Genomic DNA, 17,786 nt, shown 5'->3' on the forward strand with positions numbered 1-17,786 from the left:
TCGCTTGAAATAGAGTTGATCGGGGACACATCGAAGTCAATACGTTGAGCTCTGAAGATGCAAGTGAAGTGATTATAAGCTTTCGCATCCGTGGAAGTTTAGAGATATTGAACCCTTCCCTTCAAGGAGTTCCTAGGAGACAATATTGCACCATAATGATGTGGACATGTGATTCCTGATCGACCTCATGTACTCATGATGGCAATCGTACAAATCCTGCTTTTCCTAGAAGCATCGTACAAATCCTGTTCCTGCGGTTTCTGCCAGCACTCGAGACATTGAATTAACCTAAAACAGGTGCAAAATAGAAAAGTCGTATCCATTCTAGAGATCAAAAGGAATTTTTCAAAGGACACATCCCTACGGTCTCTGAGGACGGTAAGTATTCATTCTCTACGATGGTAAACATTCCAGTTTCCTGCAAAAGGGTAAATAATCTGAAAACATAGCCAACGCCCCCAATCATTTTGTCAAACTTGAACCATTAGTGTTAGCCTATTGGATCGGGTACATGGAAAGAGATCAAAATATACTAGCATCTTTTCAAGTTCAGATGCATCTTCCTAAGGCGTGTAACGTCAAAATGGCTCTATAAGGTTCTCCACAGCCTTTGCAACAACCTGCTCGAGTGGTTTGGTGCTAGAGCGAAGGTCGGTCGACAAAAGAAAGGCTCAACTATGGATTTTCCACATTCTGGTCCTGTATCCCACCGACATGAGCGCAAGCTCCCAAAGCATATTTGGAATGCTTAACAAGTTCACCTTTGACCCAGGAATTTCAGACCAATTGACAGATATCTCGATCATCGGGATGCCAAACCATTTGCTCAGGAAAACCAACTCCACATCGAAGCACCACCTGCATAAATCCCACCCAAAGTTTTTCCTTTTTCAGTTTCTCTTTCAGAGTGGTCACTCACATGTTTAAGGGCGCGCAATTAATTATAGAACTAACAGGCTGTTAAACAGGCATTATACATAGAATGACTGGATGCTTTGTTTGTGGATGTGTGCTTAGAGAATTCTCTAAGAGTTAAGGAAAGAAGCCTCAAAACAGTAAAAAATGAAAGGTAGAACATAAAAAATCTTATGCTATGTAAATGTGATTTCAAAGGGGAATTGAGGAAACCGAAGCAATGCAATGTTGAAGTTCTCATCAAGACCTGCAGGTGTGCCATGTCTTGTACATTACTATCGCTATTTGTTCTAACCTAGAATGAAAATTTTGATTATGCAAGCAGTTATGACACATCATCTACATATGAAAATGCCATTCAATCTCACAGGTCAAACCACTCTATTTTGATGTAATTTGACTATTAAAACATGGTATTGAACTTCCGTATAGCACTTAAGATCTTTGTAGGGAAGTTTGACTAGATTCAGTTATAAGTAATAGACTAAGACTCGCAAAAAGAGTATTGACCTCTATTAGGTAGAGGAATCAAATGAATGTACTCTCGAATTGGCTAAAGCAGTAAAGAGTGTCAAGAATAATGTTAAGGATCTCACCACCCTGCAAGAGCACGGCCAAGGAAGTGGCTTGAAACACATTAAGAGATGAGAAATTAAAATGAAAAGTACCGTTTCAAACGGACGTTAGCAAAAAGCTTCCGTGCTGCAGCCCTTGTGAACATCTTGAAACCACACTGTGACAAGTAAAATTTCATGTAGTGATGAGGTATGGACATTCAGCGAAACCCATAAAGAGTTTAACAATAAAGGCACCGTCAGTGAGACAAACTGGAGGGGGAGGAGAGAACTGTTATCATGAACTAGTACCTGTGTGTCACGAATTCCAGAACCGGCAGTTAATAACACCACGAGATGAAAACCCTTCATTAAAAAGTTGCGGTACCACTTCCTCTGAAACATTATCAAAATCTTTAAAATTAACTACAAACTCAAAAAGAAGAGTCTGAAAGAGGAGGAAGAAAACTCGAGACTGACTTAACTGTAGCCAGAGCCTTCTCCTCCAGATGTGCACGAGAACCAAATGCAGCAATAGGAATATCAGATATTCTGAAACTTGAATCATTACTCGCTGAATCTCCATAATGGAAGTCCTGTCTGGCAACTACATGAATCTGACAGGCAAGAGAAGCACAATCTCTAAATTATTTCGGTTATCTTTCACAAAATACCTAGAAAGATCTCAGTCTGGTTAATCATAGCTTATACTGACCTGATTTTCTAGTTTCTCAAGGTTGTTAACCTTAGTTGCCCCATCAGCATCTAGCATTAAAAGCAATTCACCACGGGCATGAAGCATTCCCTGTTTTACAATGCTTTCACAGATGTAAAGAACTTCGATCAATTGCGGTTACAAACAGATTAGTAACCTGATAATGCCTCGAGCTATATTAGCCACGTAAGTGCATGTGATAGATATAACTCACTTTTCTAATTGCCTCTCCCTTTCCATGATTTCTACCAAGGAGGATGACTCTGACATTGTCCACCGTATGCTTTTTCACAAAGTTGAATGCTACTCTTGTGGTTTCATCTTTACTCCCGTCGTCAACAATTATGACCTATTCAGAGATGGAGTATAACTGATGTAAAACAAGGTCCCTTTTTTTTCAAATAACTGGATATTCAATATGCAGCACAAAATGGTCCAAAAGTGTATCCAAAGCGAGATACAATATAATCTAGATTGTCCTTGACATGTACAAATACTCATCCAACTAATCTACATCATGCTTGATCATCAAGACTGCTCATACATACCAAAAGAATCATACTGAGAACAATGGCGTGCCACTAAAGTAGGCAATTTTCTGCTTGATATTCGGCCAAGAATATCTGATTGACGTTAGATTATAGAAGGTTAATCTACGCAGGAGAAATACCTCATATGAAAATGACTTGTCCTTTGCCGCACGTTGCTGAAGATAACTGAATACAGAAGAAGGCAAGAATTATATTGCTTGACTGAGCCCATAGACAATATGAGCAGTCCTACTAGGAAATTCATAAAGTGTAAAGCAAATATTGAGATGTGGCACCCCAAAACAATTATGATTACAAAGAGGAAAAGAAAACATGTAGGGGAAAAGGATTTGAAAGGAGTTGCAAGTTCTTGTAATACCATTCCGCCGATCTAGATTCGGGGCATTTGCCTGAACAAAGACTAGAACTCCTACTTGGATATTAGAAAACAATCACTAATCAATTTGAAGAAATGTCCATGTACAATAATGTGCTATCAGCTTCCAAACCAAACATAGATTCCTAATTGAGAGGTTCAGTAGAAAAAAGAACAATTTTGGTTTTCCATCAGCAATTAGCGTAATTCCCTTCTTACAGTTCTATTTTACTGTAGTGTCTCACAATCATACACATGAACATAGTTATACACATTCAGATCCCTTTGCTACCCCGAAAAGGATTTTAGTATCCTCAACAGTCAAAGGAGCCTTTCCCATTATGAGGCGAATGGATGATGCGACATCAAAATTTAAAAGATCAAAACTGCAAAAAGTTTATCCGGTTGAGAAAAAACTATTTAAAAGAACTTCATATTTGGCGAATGTAGGAAAGGGTTCCCCAGCTTGCATCTACTACCATAAGGAGATTAGCATAGAGTTGTCGGTTTAACTTACTTCATGGTCTCATCAATAGCTGAAGGGAGTCGATGCTCTTCGTTGTATGCAGGAACTATAAGAGAGATATATTTTTCTGCAGGATCGAATATAGAGGGACATTGAACCTGGAAAAGCATTTTAAGTGAAGTCAGCATCTGCCAAGAATTCACAGGTCAATCATTTAACTTTATCTTGGCCGATGATTCACCGACTACTTTCCCAAGATTTAATTCCTTAAAGGATTGTATTCATGTTTCAGACTTTGCCTTTCCCTCACGGCTTATAACCGGTAGTTATCATGTTCTGGCACCAAAATCTAGCATTATTATAAAGTTTTTCCAGTATGGCAGCAAATTAACCACATGGTGAAGCTTCCTTTGCAGAACATGGATTACAATAATCAAGGCAACAAGTACTGATCAGTGATAAAATGAGGGAGCCTGAACTAATGTGATCTGAATTATGTGTCAGAATGTGCAATTAAATCCTAATTCTAAGCGAGGCTTTATGAATTGCCTTCTGAAGGTGGTAAAAACCTCAACGTAAAATCAGCCAAGATCCCAAAGTAAGCAGGCATTATCAATTCTATTGAACAGATGACTGCAACAGCAAAAAAATCTCAGAAAGGACTTTGGAAATGCAAAGCCCTTATCGGTTCCGTGCAGTTCAAAAGTCATTTTCGATGAAACTGATAGGTGGCACAGCTCAAATACGAGAACATTCCATTCACCGTTCGGCCCGCGTCGCACCAATCGGTTGACCTATCGAAAATCTCTTTGATTTCTGCTAAGGCCGACTCAATCCACAAACACGTGCACAACCTCGGCGTGCATTACCCACAAGCGAACCATTGCCCAAGCATCAATCTTTTTTACGCAAGGAGAAACCCATCCCCCCATGTACGATGAACACGCCCAAAAATCCAAAAACGATACCTTCTTCAACGAATTCGGATCCTCGAACACCGGAGGAGCTTCCAGATGTCTAGACAAAAGCAGAACAAGATTCATGAGCAAAAAACAAAAGCGCGGCTCGCTACCAAATCAAGAACCATATATATATCCTGAAAACTTCGAGAATTAATCAAAAAAAGCGAGGGGCATTTCCGAGATCGAACGTACGCGTGATTGTGCCTCCTCCGGTAGGCTTCAAGGGCGACCGCCGAGAGCAAACCCAGGAGCAAAATGCAGAGAAACGAGATCAAGATTTCGGCCGCCGTGAATAAAAATCCCATCTTTCGTCGGTATGCTTTGAGCTCCGCTTCTGGGTGGTACTGGAGGATGAAGGTTGACGACGATGATGATTCAATGCAGTTTTGGTCAGAGTTTTGGCGAGTTTAACATTACTTCAACCCTTCATCTTTCTGATCTCCGTGTAACTTCGTAGATGTAGGTCTTTCTCTTTTGAAAACGAGTAGGTCTTTCTTTTCAATTATTGTATAAATTAATTGAGTAAGAGTGAAATAACAAGAAGCCCGTCTAGCTCAGTCGGTAGAGCGCAAGGCTCTTAACCTTGTGGTCGTGGGTTCGAGCCCCACGGTGGGCGATTTCCCTTCCATTACAGCTTTACTCTTTTCTATTTTATGTTATTGCTTCGACATTATTTTGCTTTTTTCTGGTTAAAGTAGACGCATTATTTTACATTCAGAGGAACAATGTACATATTAATTTCCTTATTTTAAGTTTTGCGGTGGAAATTCGATCTCATTGTGTCCAAGTAACTTTTACGTTTGGACATTTTGAGTCATAGATTTATCATTTAGCTTGCTAAGAGTGAGATTTATGACTGTATCTTGTTCGTCTTACCCACTTTCCCTTTTTTCCCCCTAACTGTTTTCAAATGCATCTACATCACGAATGGATCGCATTTCTGAGGTGTCCATTACTAACATTTGGAATTTGGCTACTTGTTAGAGTCTCATGGGAGTCGCGATTTCAATGTGTTCCAGAGATATACGTCCAACTTTTCACAATGTCCTACTACGTACCTAAAGAATTCGTCTGTGTCCTCAAAAAAAGATTTTACTTTAGAACGGCAACGTGGCTAAAAAAGCGTCACAAGTGGATTGTAGAATTTTAATTAGAAGACGATGAAATGGGCATAATCATGCTCGGTGGGCGACGATGGTCCTCCAGAAGCATCTAAAAACCCTTCTTTCGCTCTATAAAACGTAAAATCTTTATCCATAACATACTTTAAGAAATCTGCTATGATTGTCAAATTGCAATGAAAGAACCGTGTACGTTCATGTCCCGAACCTAAATGGACTAAGCACGTAGCATGTTGAATCCAATGGGCTTTTTCTGGCCCAGAAGAAGGCCCATCGTGCCCATGATCGGCTTCAACACAAGGGCCTTTCTCATTCAACGGAAAATCCAAAGGCCCACCCCTGGGCCTCTAAGAAGAAAGGAGACAGCCATCTGTAAAGCAGCTCTATGACGTGCTATGTCGGGTCGTGTTAATCGCGCCGTGTCGAAATAGAGGTGCAACAGAACATGACTAATCTGAACACTGCAACTTCCAAGAAACACGGGCGAACTGCCTCGTCGCGAACACAACACACTAATTCGGCTATCAAATGTATCGCCGCTTCGGGTGTCGGCACGACATACTTTTAAGCCGCGCACTCCATAAGCTACCTACAACTAGGAAATTGGCATCCTAACTAAGTTCTGGGAGTCGTATGTGCCTGATCTAATCCTAGAACTTTCGTGTATTCACGTGCCCCTCCCTTAGTCCTTCCCACTCATTACGCCCACGCTGATAATCTGGCAAAAGCTCTTGTTTAATTGGGTTAAGCCCATATAATTAGGTTGATATATATCTGTGTGTGAGTGTAAGAGAGAGAGAGAGAGAGAGAGAGAGAGAGAGAGAGAGAGAGAGTGATGATTCATGGGAAACAAGTTGGTCGGAGATGGGACCGAGACTTGCTATGATTAAAGCCACCAAAGGCTGGAATCAGGAAAAGGGTGTTCTTTCAATGTCTCTCCCCACTTTCCCTTTTCTGGTAGACCCTTAAAGCTAAGCTCAGAAGGTAAAGAAGTTGGCCCGTCTCCAACCCAACACCCCAAACCTCCTTGCTTTATCATATCCTTCATCATCAACTCTCTATCTCTCTCTCACCACTCACATCCCATGCTTCCATCGCCATCTCTATCCACACAGATCATGGCACCATCAGTGGCATCGATGCAGCCTCATGAATCCCATGAACGTTGTCAACTAATGGAGAAGTTGTCACCTAAACTTGAGTTTATGTAGACTGAAACATACATAACATCTTTCCCAAATGATCCCTCCAATCCAGTTGCTTGCGATAATAAATGTCGTATGGACTCGATCTCTTTTCGCTAGTCCCTTGTACGAAGATTCGCCGCGATTGAGTGACCCGCACTACAGCTCTGACTCTTATAATCATATACTCCCTAATGACCGAGAAAAAGAATCTTTTGTTAAACTGATGATGATGAGGCCTCATAAAAAAGCCTAGAGAAGATACAATCAATTCGGCTCTGTCCAAGAGATTGATTCCATATTCAATTCAGTGTACAGGGTCTTTAACTGTTGCACAAAGAATACAAATCCCAGGGAAACAGAATCTGCAGAAAACTAGCAGTTCTGCTTCTCTCAACGCACCCTTTTACCCTAAGCTTCAATAAAATAAGAGGGAGGATGAATAAAAAAAAGAATAGGGAGGACAAGTCTCTACCTTTCAAGAAGTTCCATGTTACAACGGTAAACCACAAGTTTGTGAATCTTGCGGTGAGATAGTGTTAAATTTAATTAGTTGCTGGAAAAAGTTGGCAGGTTGTTTATTCACAGTTTGTGAAACTTTTGGGTTCACGGGTTAGATAGATCTGAGCGCACAAATCACTAGAAAACAGTGTTTGAGCACCAAATTCTCGCTTTTCTTTTTCTCGAGAAAAACAGGGAAACGGTGGAAATCTTTTGTCAAACATCAGAATGTGTTAGCCTGTGCTTTTCACTTAATGAGGAAAACCAAATGGGGACTGTTTTACCAGCTGGTGATTCAACGACAGACAACAACGATAATGTTACTTGGGGTGGGAGGATTAGTGATCACAATTATGACGATAATTACAACAACAGTGAAGGTAATGAGACTAGCAGTTCTCTTCAAGCTCCATGCTGATAATGATTGAGGAAGCAGCCCAAGTCCAAGGTTAATTATTGCTTTTTTTTCACTACAGTTCATTTATAAAGCTAAAGAAGCTGTAAGGAAGCTTAAAAGTCTAAAAAGCATTCTAATGTTACTGTTTTATCAAAGACTAGGGTAAGCTAAGCATAGATTCATTGAAAAGCTCAGAAATTTGTCTAATCACCTCTTTAATCCGAAAATGTAGGAAAATGTGTAGTAGAAGACTTCATCTTTCTTCAGCTGTGAAGAATCTTTCAACTCCCTCAAGAATTTGCCAGAAACATATGATGTGCCAAACAGAACATTGAAAATCTAGAGAAGGGTCAGAAATCAGTATGCCCAAACAACAACAAAAATCGTCATATTAAATTCACAACTATGCGAAATCTAGAAGAGCAGAACAAAAAGCATGCATGATGTCCAAACGAATAAACCAATTCCCCCCAAAATTACAACACCACTATCCTCAGAAAAATAGTCAGCTCAAACATTCTAGGGAACGAGAACAGATTGATCACCCGGAATGATGAAAATAACAGGCAATCGCGGTTTTTGGTCACGGATGAGCAAGAGCCGCTAATGAGCCATGGCGACAGGAGGGCAAAAGCTGATGCTCCTCTGATTAGGCATGGCCAACATAGCAGTGTGATCCAAGAAGTCCTTGAGCTCGACCACGGACTGCAAAATTATCCTAAGATCATCAGCGCAACCGAATCCTACGCTTCCCACGCGACGAACCGCATAAACATAGAACGTAATGCACCCTTTTCTGAACTTGAACCGGGCCATCTCACACCCGTTTAGGCCCCGGATGAGCTTCTTGTTCACTTCCCCTAGAGGAATCTCCGGCGGCCACATCCGGTCCACGGCGGACTTCAAGCTCTCGGATTCGAACACGAACACAAGCACCTTCGACTTTTTCGTGCCGAGGCCGAGTGTCAGCGTGTGCCACGCGTGGTGCGCGAGTATGGTGAAATTCGTAGGCAAATAGGCTGTTGTTGAAGGGAAAGGCAATTTGCTGTCGTTAGCCTTATTAGTCGGTGGAAAGGACAGGACTTTCAGGAGCTCAAGAGGCCTCGCTCTTCGGATTGTGAACGACTTCACGATGAATTGGCTGCCGAACCGGAGACCCTTTACTTCGGAACTGGGCTTGAATGAGAAATCTGATGTTTTTGTCGGTGTGGACTGAGTTTGGTCATTGGGGTGTTGGTGCTTCTGCTTCTTGTGCTTCTTGTTCTTCTCCTTCTCTCTCTCTCCCATGGCCTCTTGTGGTTGGTTGTTCCTGGACCTTCTGGTGTTTGAGTGAATTGGTTATGATGCCCTTGGATTTTCTGTGGGGGATAGATAAACGGAGGATTTTCAGAGGTTCTGGTGATGTCTGGGCATGTTCAAGCTTTCACAAGCCTCCTCTGCATCAGAAATAAATAGTCAAGAAAGGAAAAAAGATCTATAGAAGGCAAGCTATTCAACATGTATATCCCCCATTCACCGTCAGTGTATGGCATGAAATTAAATGTTGGATTGTCAAGTGATCTGCATCATTCTACAATATAAAGTATGCTGGTCAGATGCAAGTACTGGTTCTTGGATACCCTCATTCTTGACGACATATTACAACAATGCCACTTCTACTTGATCTGCCATAACCAGAAACTTCAGCCCTTAATTGAGGTCATCCATCCCAACCCACAAAAAGGAACTGAGAAACTGACTGGATGAGCAAGATACCAAAGTCAAAAAGATCTTTTTACTTGCCCTTGATCCCATATAGATCAGAAGCAATGGAGCATAACATGTGCCAAGGCATGATCTTGGGGGTGGAAGTGATAATTACAGCTCCAAATTTAGCATACATTCGCATCAATAGAGGCCTGGGACCACAATTGGTGGTGAACTCATTCAGGAAATTGTGCTGACCAAGAAACTGGATTTGTATTCTGTGCCCATGCGTTGAAACTAAACCCATTCGGCATTCACCCATCTCTTCTGATATAAAAGACTTGACTCATTCAGACCAAGTTTGACCAAACCATTACATGATTAGATTGATATATAGTCTGATCGAATGGATATATCTTGAGGTCATCGTTTCCTCTTTCAAAACAATATATCTGTAATGAACAAAGGAAAAGAAAGTGACAAAAAATTGTTGATGTTGTCTTGAATTCCACGAAGTTTCGATCGATTAGAGATTCGAAAAAATCGATCGGGAAATCTAAGAAGGCTTGGAGCTTGCACTCTACGCGTTTCAAATATATTTCCTATCTATATGGGATTTCATGGGAAATAGTCCTAATTCAATGTAATTGGGATGTGTCGTGATATTCCTAATATTTAGGGGATAATCACTAAAGATTTATTAGTTAGTTTCCTAAACTGATAAGATCTTTAGGATGAAACTTCTTGGGATTAGGGAAGTAGGGATCTGATGATCTATTTATTCAGCATTGTACCTTGTATCAGATATGCTCAGAAATAAGAATTGTCTCTCTCTCCCGTGGACGTAGGCGGAATTCTTTCGCCGAACCACGTAAATCTCTGTGTTCGGATTATTCTTGTTTCATCTCATCTAGTTAGGGTGCTCTTCCGCACAACAAAAATGTGAAAGAATTCATGGCTCACCGACACTTGGAAATGATCAAATACAGAGGGAGGGAAGTATAGATCAATGGGGAGACACAAGCAATAGTTCATCAGTCACTATAGACCCCACCATTCACAGGTTGGTGCAATTTGCAGTTCAGAGAGAAAAAAGAGAAGCTTTAAATAATTCACAAGTGATTTTTTGGTTCTTATTGAAATATTTGATTGCATGAGTTTGGGAGAGAGATAGGGTAGGCCTCACCTCACTTGACAACCCAAGGAGTCCTCTCTAAAAGCTTTCTTCTTCCAACTCATGGGACCAATAAGAGAGAACTCCACAAGGTTCCATAGGGGAAATTACAAAAAAAATAAAAATTCTAAACTTATTACATCCGTGCCCGTTCAATCATAAACATTTCAATTGTGTCAATTAAGTCATAAACATTTTCAAGTTTTGCTAATTAAGTCTATTCGGCCAATTTTGGCCAGAAATTGCTGACGTGAATGCCGGGCGTCCTACGTGGGCACAATCATTGCTGACGTGGAAATCACTACGCGTTGCGGCCCTCGCCGACCCTAAGTGCGAGAAAAAAAGAAAAAGTAAAGAAAAGGAGAGGAAAAAAGAATAAAATTCACTAAAAAATTAAAACATTACTTAAAAATGTCCATGTCGGCACCGGTCGCATCACGTAGGACAGTCGATGTTCATGTCAATAATTTCCGGCCAAAATTGGTAAAACGTGAAAATGTTTATGACTTAATTGACACAATTATAAGGTTTAAAATTGAATTGATACAAATACAATAAGTGTACGACTTTTTTGGTAATCCTCCCCGATCCTATATCATGGCCAAATCCCTAGCAGTAACTTATCCTATATCATGGCCAAATCCTTAGCAGTAACTTACTCTAAGAATTGACCATTGCGATGAACCGTGAAACCTTCCGAATCGTCGTCAAATTCATCTTTTGCAATCATGTTCTTGGATTGATGCCGTGTTGGAACACGTACACCTTGTCATTTTCGAACTCACCAGCCCTTCCACCGATTGCGGACTCTGGAGATACATGTAAGCCAAGTATATTCGGACGTAGAAGACAGAATCGGTACATTCTTGGAAGTATGTTAAGGAGTCTCTTCAAGATGCACATGATGTTTGGACTCTGTTCAATGACCTTGGAAGCTCTCATCAAATGGAGGAAATAAGAGAGAATGGGGGAAAAAAAAGAAAACCAAAAAATTGAATGTTATGATACTTTTTCTATTCCAAATTTACGTAATTATGTTCTCCTTATGATTATCGTCGAAATTATAGTGTTTTTTTATAAATAAAAAAAGTACATATATGTTGGAGATGCACTGAGAAATTCGTACTAATTGTTAATCTCATTGTCCGGGAACATTATGGTTGAGCTCCATTGTACCAATGTACCAACCGAATAAGCGTAGATGAGAAAACTTCAATGGACCGGACATCTACCCGTTATATTAGATGATCTGTCTCAACTAATTTGTATTTTTTTTTGGTTTCGTTCATCGTATTCTCTAAGACAAGCAAGGCAAGAAGATGCTGTTTAGCAGTTGCAACGGAACTGAACACATCACAATTGGACAAGATTTTGGTAATGAATCGTTATTAAATGAAAAAAAAAAACCAGTATTCGGTACTCCAATCAAGGGTTGGCCCCTTTACCAAAGACAGGATTGTACAACTTCAGTGCGTAGCGCTGCCCGTTGAAGGGAGGGGCGGACGGCGACGTTGGCAAATTAGAAGTCGTGAGGTTTGAACATCATTCGTAGCCTGTATTTTGGCTGTCATCCAAATGTTTCTTACTAACAATTTGGTTGCGATCGATCCGTTTCCTAAGCCCGTGGAAAGTGGGTCGGGTTCAATTTCAATTAAACCAATGCCCGATCAATTTAATCTTAACTTTCGTACCTATTGTACCTATGAATATTCACTGATTTGATGGGCGATGTTGGGCCAAGATATGCGGGTCAATCCATGGCCCGTGGTTTGTAATTGAGCCCGGCATAACACCAGATTGCGATTGCTCAAACTTGATGGTTTCCTATTGTGGGTCTTGGTGGGCCATTAATTAGCCTAACATTCTTGATTAAATTAGCAAAAAATCTTAGTCTTCATTAATTGCTCTCTATATTGTTTTTTTAGGACCCCTAACTATGAACTTAATATATGCTCCACCGCCTTTTATCGTGAATTTACATGATGGCTTCGTGATTTCTAGTTTTTACTCGGCTTTAATTTTATCATACTCATTACGTGTTCCCTTATTGATCTTGTCCTCCAAGGCATAGAGCCGATGTTGCATACTTAACAAGCAAGATCATCCAATGATCGTGATCTCCCATGTATTCGTGATTTTATTGCTTTGTCTGTTCGAGTTTAATAAGTGATTCTAGCGTACCATTCACGTTCTCCTGAGGACAATCTATCGAGATGACACGTGTCGGGGTCTCTAGAGATCTTCAAAACTCCCTGTCTCCAAGCTCTCTTAGCCCCTTTTCCCGCCACACGGTCCGGTCGATCAATCGTCAGGATCCCTAGACCCGGGAAAGGACTAATGGCGAGACGCATACAAACCAAACTATTTTTACGCAAACCGGGTATAATGTTCGACAAATGAAATAGAAATGATGTTCAAGAGATACATGAGGTTACACAATTTCTCCAACCCAACATTATAACCGTATCTTATAGAATAAGGTGGAAACATTCGGTCCATGTGAACCACGATGGACAGTACATTGTCAGGGACGATAATGAAAACAAACAGGAAAGTTGTGGTGGAAAAGGGCACAATTACAAACCCCACATTGCTAAGATACACCGTACTATTTCGAGGATACGCTTTTTATCTCCTCCTGCTGTCCCACGTTGTAGTGATTCTGGTCACTTGGGCAGTGTGTCTAGGTCATAAATATATGAGCAAATATGCTGTGCTTTTCGAAAATCTAAACATTCCAAATCAATCGTTTCTTTTTTCTTTGGAGAATCAAATTCAATCTTGCCTTCGGATATTGAATTAAGATCTTGCTAACGAGTACTTTCGAGATATTGATCAAGCATACTTGATGAGGAAGTATTCGATTCTCAAAATATTTATCGTGAATATTACGGAAATAATCGGTGCATTGAAAATTGTAATCTTTTCCTTATTTAATTATTTATTCAATGATCAACTGTACTTTTTTGACATAATCTTTGGGATTAATTGTTGGTATCTAATTTACATGACATGGCATTAATTTCTCTTTACATTCTACTTTTAGTACTTTTTTTTGGACCCCTCACGATTCCCTTATTGCATATTTCACTGCCTTCTTTGTTGGAAATTTACCGATGGAGTCACACTTTTCAGTTTTACCTTGTTGGTATTTCTATCCGGCTTTATGCATTCCGCTTTTAATCTCATTTCCCAAGGCATGGAATCAACGTCGCATATTTGACAAACAAAAAATTTTCAAATAATTGCATTCTGCAACATAACCTCGATTGAACGAGTTCGTTTGCTCGAGTTTAATCAATGATAAATAGTGTCGTTCTCGCTTACATAAAAAGAATGCCTTGAGATGACACACGAGCGGGTCGCTAGGTTAACAAAATATTATATCCCTGATTTTGTTTATCCAAGTTCGGTGAAATATATCCCATCTAAGAAAGGTTAAAAATATATATCGTATAGTTTAAATACGTTTTATATTTTATTTAACTTAGCAAAACTATCTAACCCATATATTCAAATCTTCTAAAAATAAGATTTTGACATCAATAGAATTACGTTAAATAAGAAATAGACTGAAATTCTAAAAAAGATTTGGAAATTTGAAATCTTTCATCTTTCATCGAAGAACATTCTAGGCTTACAAAAATATTATATCACTGACAAGGCAAACCCTATTTTAGGATAGGTTGATATCCATTCCATGCGAACTCTATTTAGACAACTCTTTAAAGAGGCCTCAACTGGAGACACTGTTGCAAAACCAAGTCTCCAATGGCCAGCAGTCGCGGTGCCAGCAGTCGTGGTGCAGCTAAGTCCCCAATGGCGTACGACAACGATCCGGAAGCTTGTGACTTGTTATGGTCTTCGATGCAGACGTACGACCGGGTGAGGAAGAACTTCTGGACCAAGCACTACGCGCCCGGTACCAAGAGCTTCATGTTCGACAAGAACACGGCTCCCTACAACTGGCTGATGACCGGTTGGCTGGCCGAGGAGCGAACCGTCGCGTCCGGACAGGTCTACAAGGTGATTCGATTCATCTAGTTTTTCGTATTGAGCCTCGTAAGTCATGTTACTTGCTGTGATTCGAGTCTTTCTGGTTTTCCCTCGCCAATCTGCTGCTTCCCTTCTAGCGAACTTGAAGGAGAACTTCGCCGTGAAACGATAAGAATATTGATTTTCCCCGCCCAGTTTAAAGGCATGAGATTGGTAATGAGCACAAACTTGGCTGGTCGATAGATTGATTAGGAACGATATCTCGAAATCTGTCGAGTACGATGGCTAAAATCCATCAAATGTGCAAAGATGTCCTAGAAAGATTGATTCTATTCACGGTTGATATTCTTAGAATCACGGATCATGTGTTGATATCTTATGTGATTTTATATAGTTTTTCCGGTTATATTATTTGATTGAATTTTTTTTAATAGTTTATTAATTTAAACTTTTGAACAGTTAGGGTTGACTGACTGCATGCGTATAGATATATGTTCTTTTCTTCATGGAAGTGAACTGAGTAAGCATATATTTATACGCGTGAGACCCTAAAATAGTCAAATAATGGGAAAAATAATCTTTGATCTTACTAAATAAGATGTCGAAATATAATCGAAAATTCTAAAAAAAACCAAAACTATATACGGAAGAATAAACCTAATCACGATCTCGAATTAATAGTATCGTGTCGAGAAATTGGGGTATCATAGTACCCAAATATGTCCTCTAGGGCAAGTCTAGAAGTGATTTTCTGGTTTTCCATTTCTGGAAGTGATAGTTTGCTTCTGCACTGATATGTTCTACCAATCATTTGAGCTCAGTTCTATTATGATCCAACGGGATCCGTCTACAACAGCAAGAAAGAGGTTCTGCTTGCATGGAAGGAGGCCGGATACATAGTCATCGACTAATAGCTTAAAAGAGCAAAGTAATTGATGTTCTATCTCTTGAATCTCGACGTTCGTTATAAGGAAATTTAGATCATGCACCGTTAGAATATGTTTATTTACTTTTTGCTGTTATCATTGTTAACTGTCAATTCCTGTCGTGCTGCCAATTGTCATTCTACAAATTTGCTGGACAATTGTGCAAATTAGCTTAAGTTATTTCGCGAAAAATGAATGACTGGGAAAACATAGTTTACAAAACTAAATGATTAAAAAAAATTTCGCCATTCATGAAATTTTTTAGATATAAATTTGTTGATAATGAAAACATTTTTCGTTTGCCGAAATACCAGTTTAGCTTGCAAACTACATCGGCTAATCTTTGGATTTGACGTTAGAAAGTATTATTTCGCAAATATATCTCATGAACAATTTTTCGAATGGGTTGTGTGCTCTTTCAACATAAATCGCAGATTCGAAATCGATTCGGTTTTTTAATCCAAACAATGAATAACAATCGAGCAAGCACGGTATTGTCTTTTCGAGGTTTCCGGACACGAAACAAAGAAGAACAAGGATAGCTTTGTACATTCCCGAGACCTGATGGCTAATGGCAACTGGCGAAGTTGAGCCTTGTTCGACGGTGGTGAGGAAAGGGGATCCGGGACTCGAATGTTCGTTTTCTTTTTCCTCAAGCGGTACTCTCTCTCTCTCTCTATTAAGGATGCACAAAATCAAGAGAAAGAAGAGAGAGAGAGAGCGGGGGAGATGCATAAAGAAGAGAGAGAGCGTAATTAATGAGGTGAGCGAGGATAGTTGTTGTGCAGCTGACAAGCCTATAAGCTTTTCAATTTTTCATCTTTTAATTTCCACTTCACTTAAACACATATCACTTTATTAATGAATCTGAATAGGATTATATATGCCACGTATGCTGATGACATGGTGATTTGAAACCACTAAATATTTTCTCGAGGAGATGCGATGTTCGATCTTTAAATTGAAGAGATACAACTCTTGAATGGGGTACATCCTTTCGTTAGTTTCTGAATCTTTAAATAGGCTCAAAAACTGCTAGAAAAAGATCAATGAAATTTTTCGCAGTGTTTGAATGTATAATTGAAGAAAGCTTTGAAGTTCATCGTTGTATTCTTATAAGAGGCATTGCATCTTAAAATTAGTATTTTCGTTGATTTTTTCTTTTGATTTGATTTTCTCCATTCTCTATTTTTAAATCTAAATTACTTTTAAATTTGTAGTCTTTGTTCCATAACACCTTCTCCAAGACCAAACAAGTAAATTAATAGAGTAAGGAAACGCCATTAACTAGCGAGTTTAGGACAAACCGAATAGACTTACAGGGTTCTCGGTCACACGACTTGGAACCGAAAGTCTTTTTTGGTTATATCAATGGGATGTCCGAAGCACGGATTCGGTGTGGCGGTCCCGTCGTCCCACACACAATCGGGTAATTATTGGTGAATGCGCAAGTATGGTAATTCGAGCAACTCTTGGGATTGGCTAACACTTGAAAGTCGGAGTTTTAAGCCAAGGGCGAGGATCGACAGTGTGTGCAATGATTTTGCTTAATATTGGTGTGTTTGAAAGATGGTTTCTTTCGTGACAAACGTTTGAAACATTTCAAAAGCATGGAATGTGGACGTAGGACTTCTTTTTCTTGTTTTCTAAATTTTGGAGATAAAGCACATATCACTACTTTTCTTAGGGTGGAAATAGACCAACCTTGAGACTCATAAGTACATGCAAACCATTGGCAAGACTCGTTCTGCCAGACGAATCCGACCTATCTTCAGAAACTCTAAAGCCCCTTTCTGTCAAAACGTCCATGTTTTTTGCAAAACATGTATGTCAACCTTGGTAAGGACTATCAATGGCAACGAGGGTGCATGCAATAACCTAATACATGCAAAATACAGTAACCCACTACATTCGGGCCATTCGAAAAAAGGGATTTTACCATAATAAGACTCGCAAAATCAATCGACTAGCACAAGATGGTCGGGACCGGTGTTTGCCCGATCGGAATTCCAGCAACCCGGTGAATCGAAATCGAGTTCGATGTCGCGTTCCTCTTCTATTCGAAGAGTCGAATCAACGTTGGAGCAGTAAGCGAAATCGAGTTACGATATAACCTTTTCAAGGCCTAGGCATCTAGAGAGGAAAGACCCACACGGAAACAAGGAAAACACGAAACATATACTAGAACAGGAAGTCTCCCAACGCAAGAAAAACCTCAAATGTCGTGCGGATCTTGGTGATAGAAAAGTCTGCCTCGTTCTAGATGGGGCGCAATGTTTTCAA

The 17,786-nt window shown here is 39.9% G+C and overlaps 2 protein-coding genes and 1 non-coding gene across 5 annotated transcripts; 1 reads left to right on the forward strand and 2 right to left on the reverse strand.

Annotated features, from left to right (window-relative positions):
• Window positions 1-302: 302 nt before the first annotated feature.
• On the reverse strand, window positions 303-4,956 carry LOC115673317 (uncharacterized). The gene is made up of 10 exons (XM_030595454.2): window positions 4,711-4,956; window positions 4,525-4,573; window positions 3,608-3,714; window positions 2,855-2,900; window positions 2,399-2,533; window positions 2,185-2,274; window positions 1,955-2,086; window positions 1,782-1,865; window positions 1,584-1,648; window positions 303-858 (listed from the first exon to the last, which is right to left on the reverse strand). Exons 1-10 carry the CDS (start codon window positions 4,821-4,823, stop codon window positions 672-674), a joined length of 1,008 nt encoding a protein of 335 aa, XP_030451314.1. The 5' UTR covers window positions 4,824-4,956; the 3' UTR covers window positions 303-671.
• A 105-nt stretch (window positions 4,957-5,061) lies between these two features.
• TRNAK-CUU (transfer RNA lysine (anticodon CUU)) lies at window positions 5,062-5,134 on the forward strand. Its single transcript has one exon. It is a non-coding gene; the product is annotated as a tRNA-Lys (tRNA).
• Window positions 5,135-8,084: 2,950 nt separating this feature from the next.
• Window positions 8,085-9,469, reverse strand: LOC115673343 (uncharacterized). 3 transcript variants are annotated; one of them, XM_056307396.1, is made up of 2 exons: window positions 9,341-9,469; window positions 8,085-9,157 (listed from the first exon to the last, which is right to left on the reverse strand). In XM_056307396.1, the coding sequence occupies exon 2, from the start codon at window positions 9,006-9,008 to the stop codon at window positions 8,325-8,327; it is 684 nt and encodes a 227-aa protein (XP_056163371.1). In that variant the 5' UTR covers window positions 9,009-9,157; window positions 9,341-9,469; the 3' UTR covers window positions 8,085-8,324. The 3 variants fall into 3 exon arrangements, with proteins under 3 accessions (XP_056163371.1, XP_030451345.1, XP_056163375.1); XM_030595485.2 differs by having other exon boundaries at window positions 9,327-9,449; XM_056307400.1 differs by lacking the exon at window positions 9,341-9,469 and adding an exon at window positions 9,238-9,256.
• Between the last annotated feature and the right edge of the window lie 8,317 nt (window positions 9,470-17,786).

Source organism: Syzygium oleosum, unplaced genomic scaffold (assembly GCF_021117445.2).
Source record: "Syzygium oleosum isolate NSW1041296 unplaced genomic scaffold, Sole_v2.1 Sole_v2.02, whole genome shotgun sequence".
Taxonomy (NCBI): Eukaryota; Viridiplantae; Streptophyta; class Magnoliopsida; order Myrtales; family Myrtaceae; genus Syzygium; species Syzygium oleosum.

What these genes read in the sequence shown, in the direction of transcription:
- LOC115673317 (XM_030595454.2), bottom strand. Translation starts at nt 4,823, where the DNA reads ATGGGATTTTTATTCACGGCGGCCGAAATCTTGATCTCGTTTCTCTGC. An exon ending in ACAAGTCATTTTCATATGAG is followed by an intron (nt 2,534 to 2,854) that starts GTATTTCTCCTG and finishes ATCTCTGAATAG; the next exon opens with GTCATAATTGTTGACGACGG. An exon ending in GCTAACGTCCGTTTGAAACG is followed by an intron (nt 859 to 1,583) that starts GTACTTTTCATT and finishes GGATTTATGCAG; the next exon opens with GTGGTGCTTCGATGTGGAGT.
- LOC115673343 (XM_056307396.1), bottom strand. Translation starts at nt 9,008, where the DNA reads ATGGGAGAGAGAGAGAAGGAGAAGAACAAGAAGCACAAGAAGCAGAAG.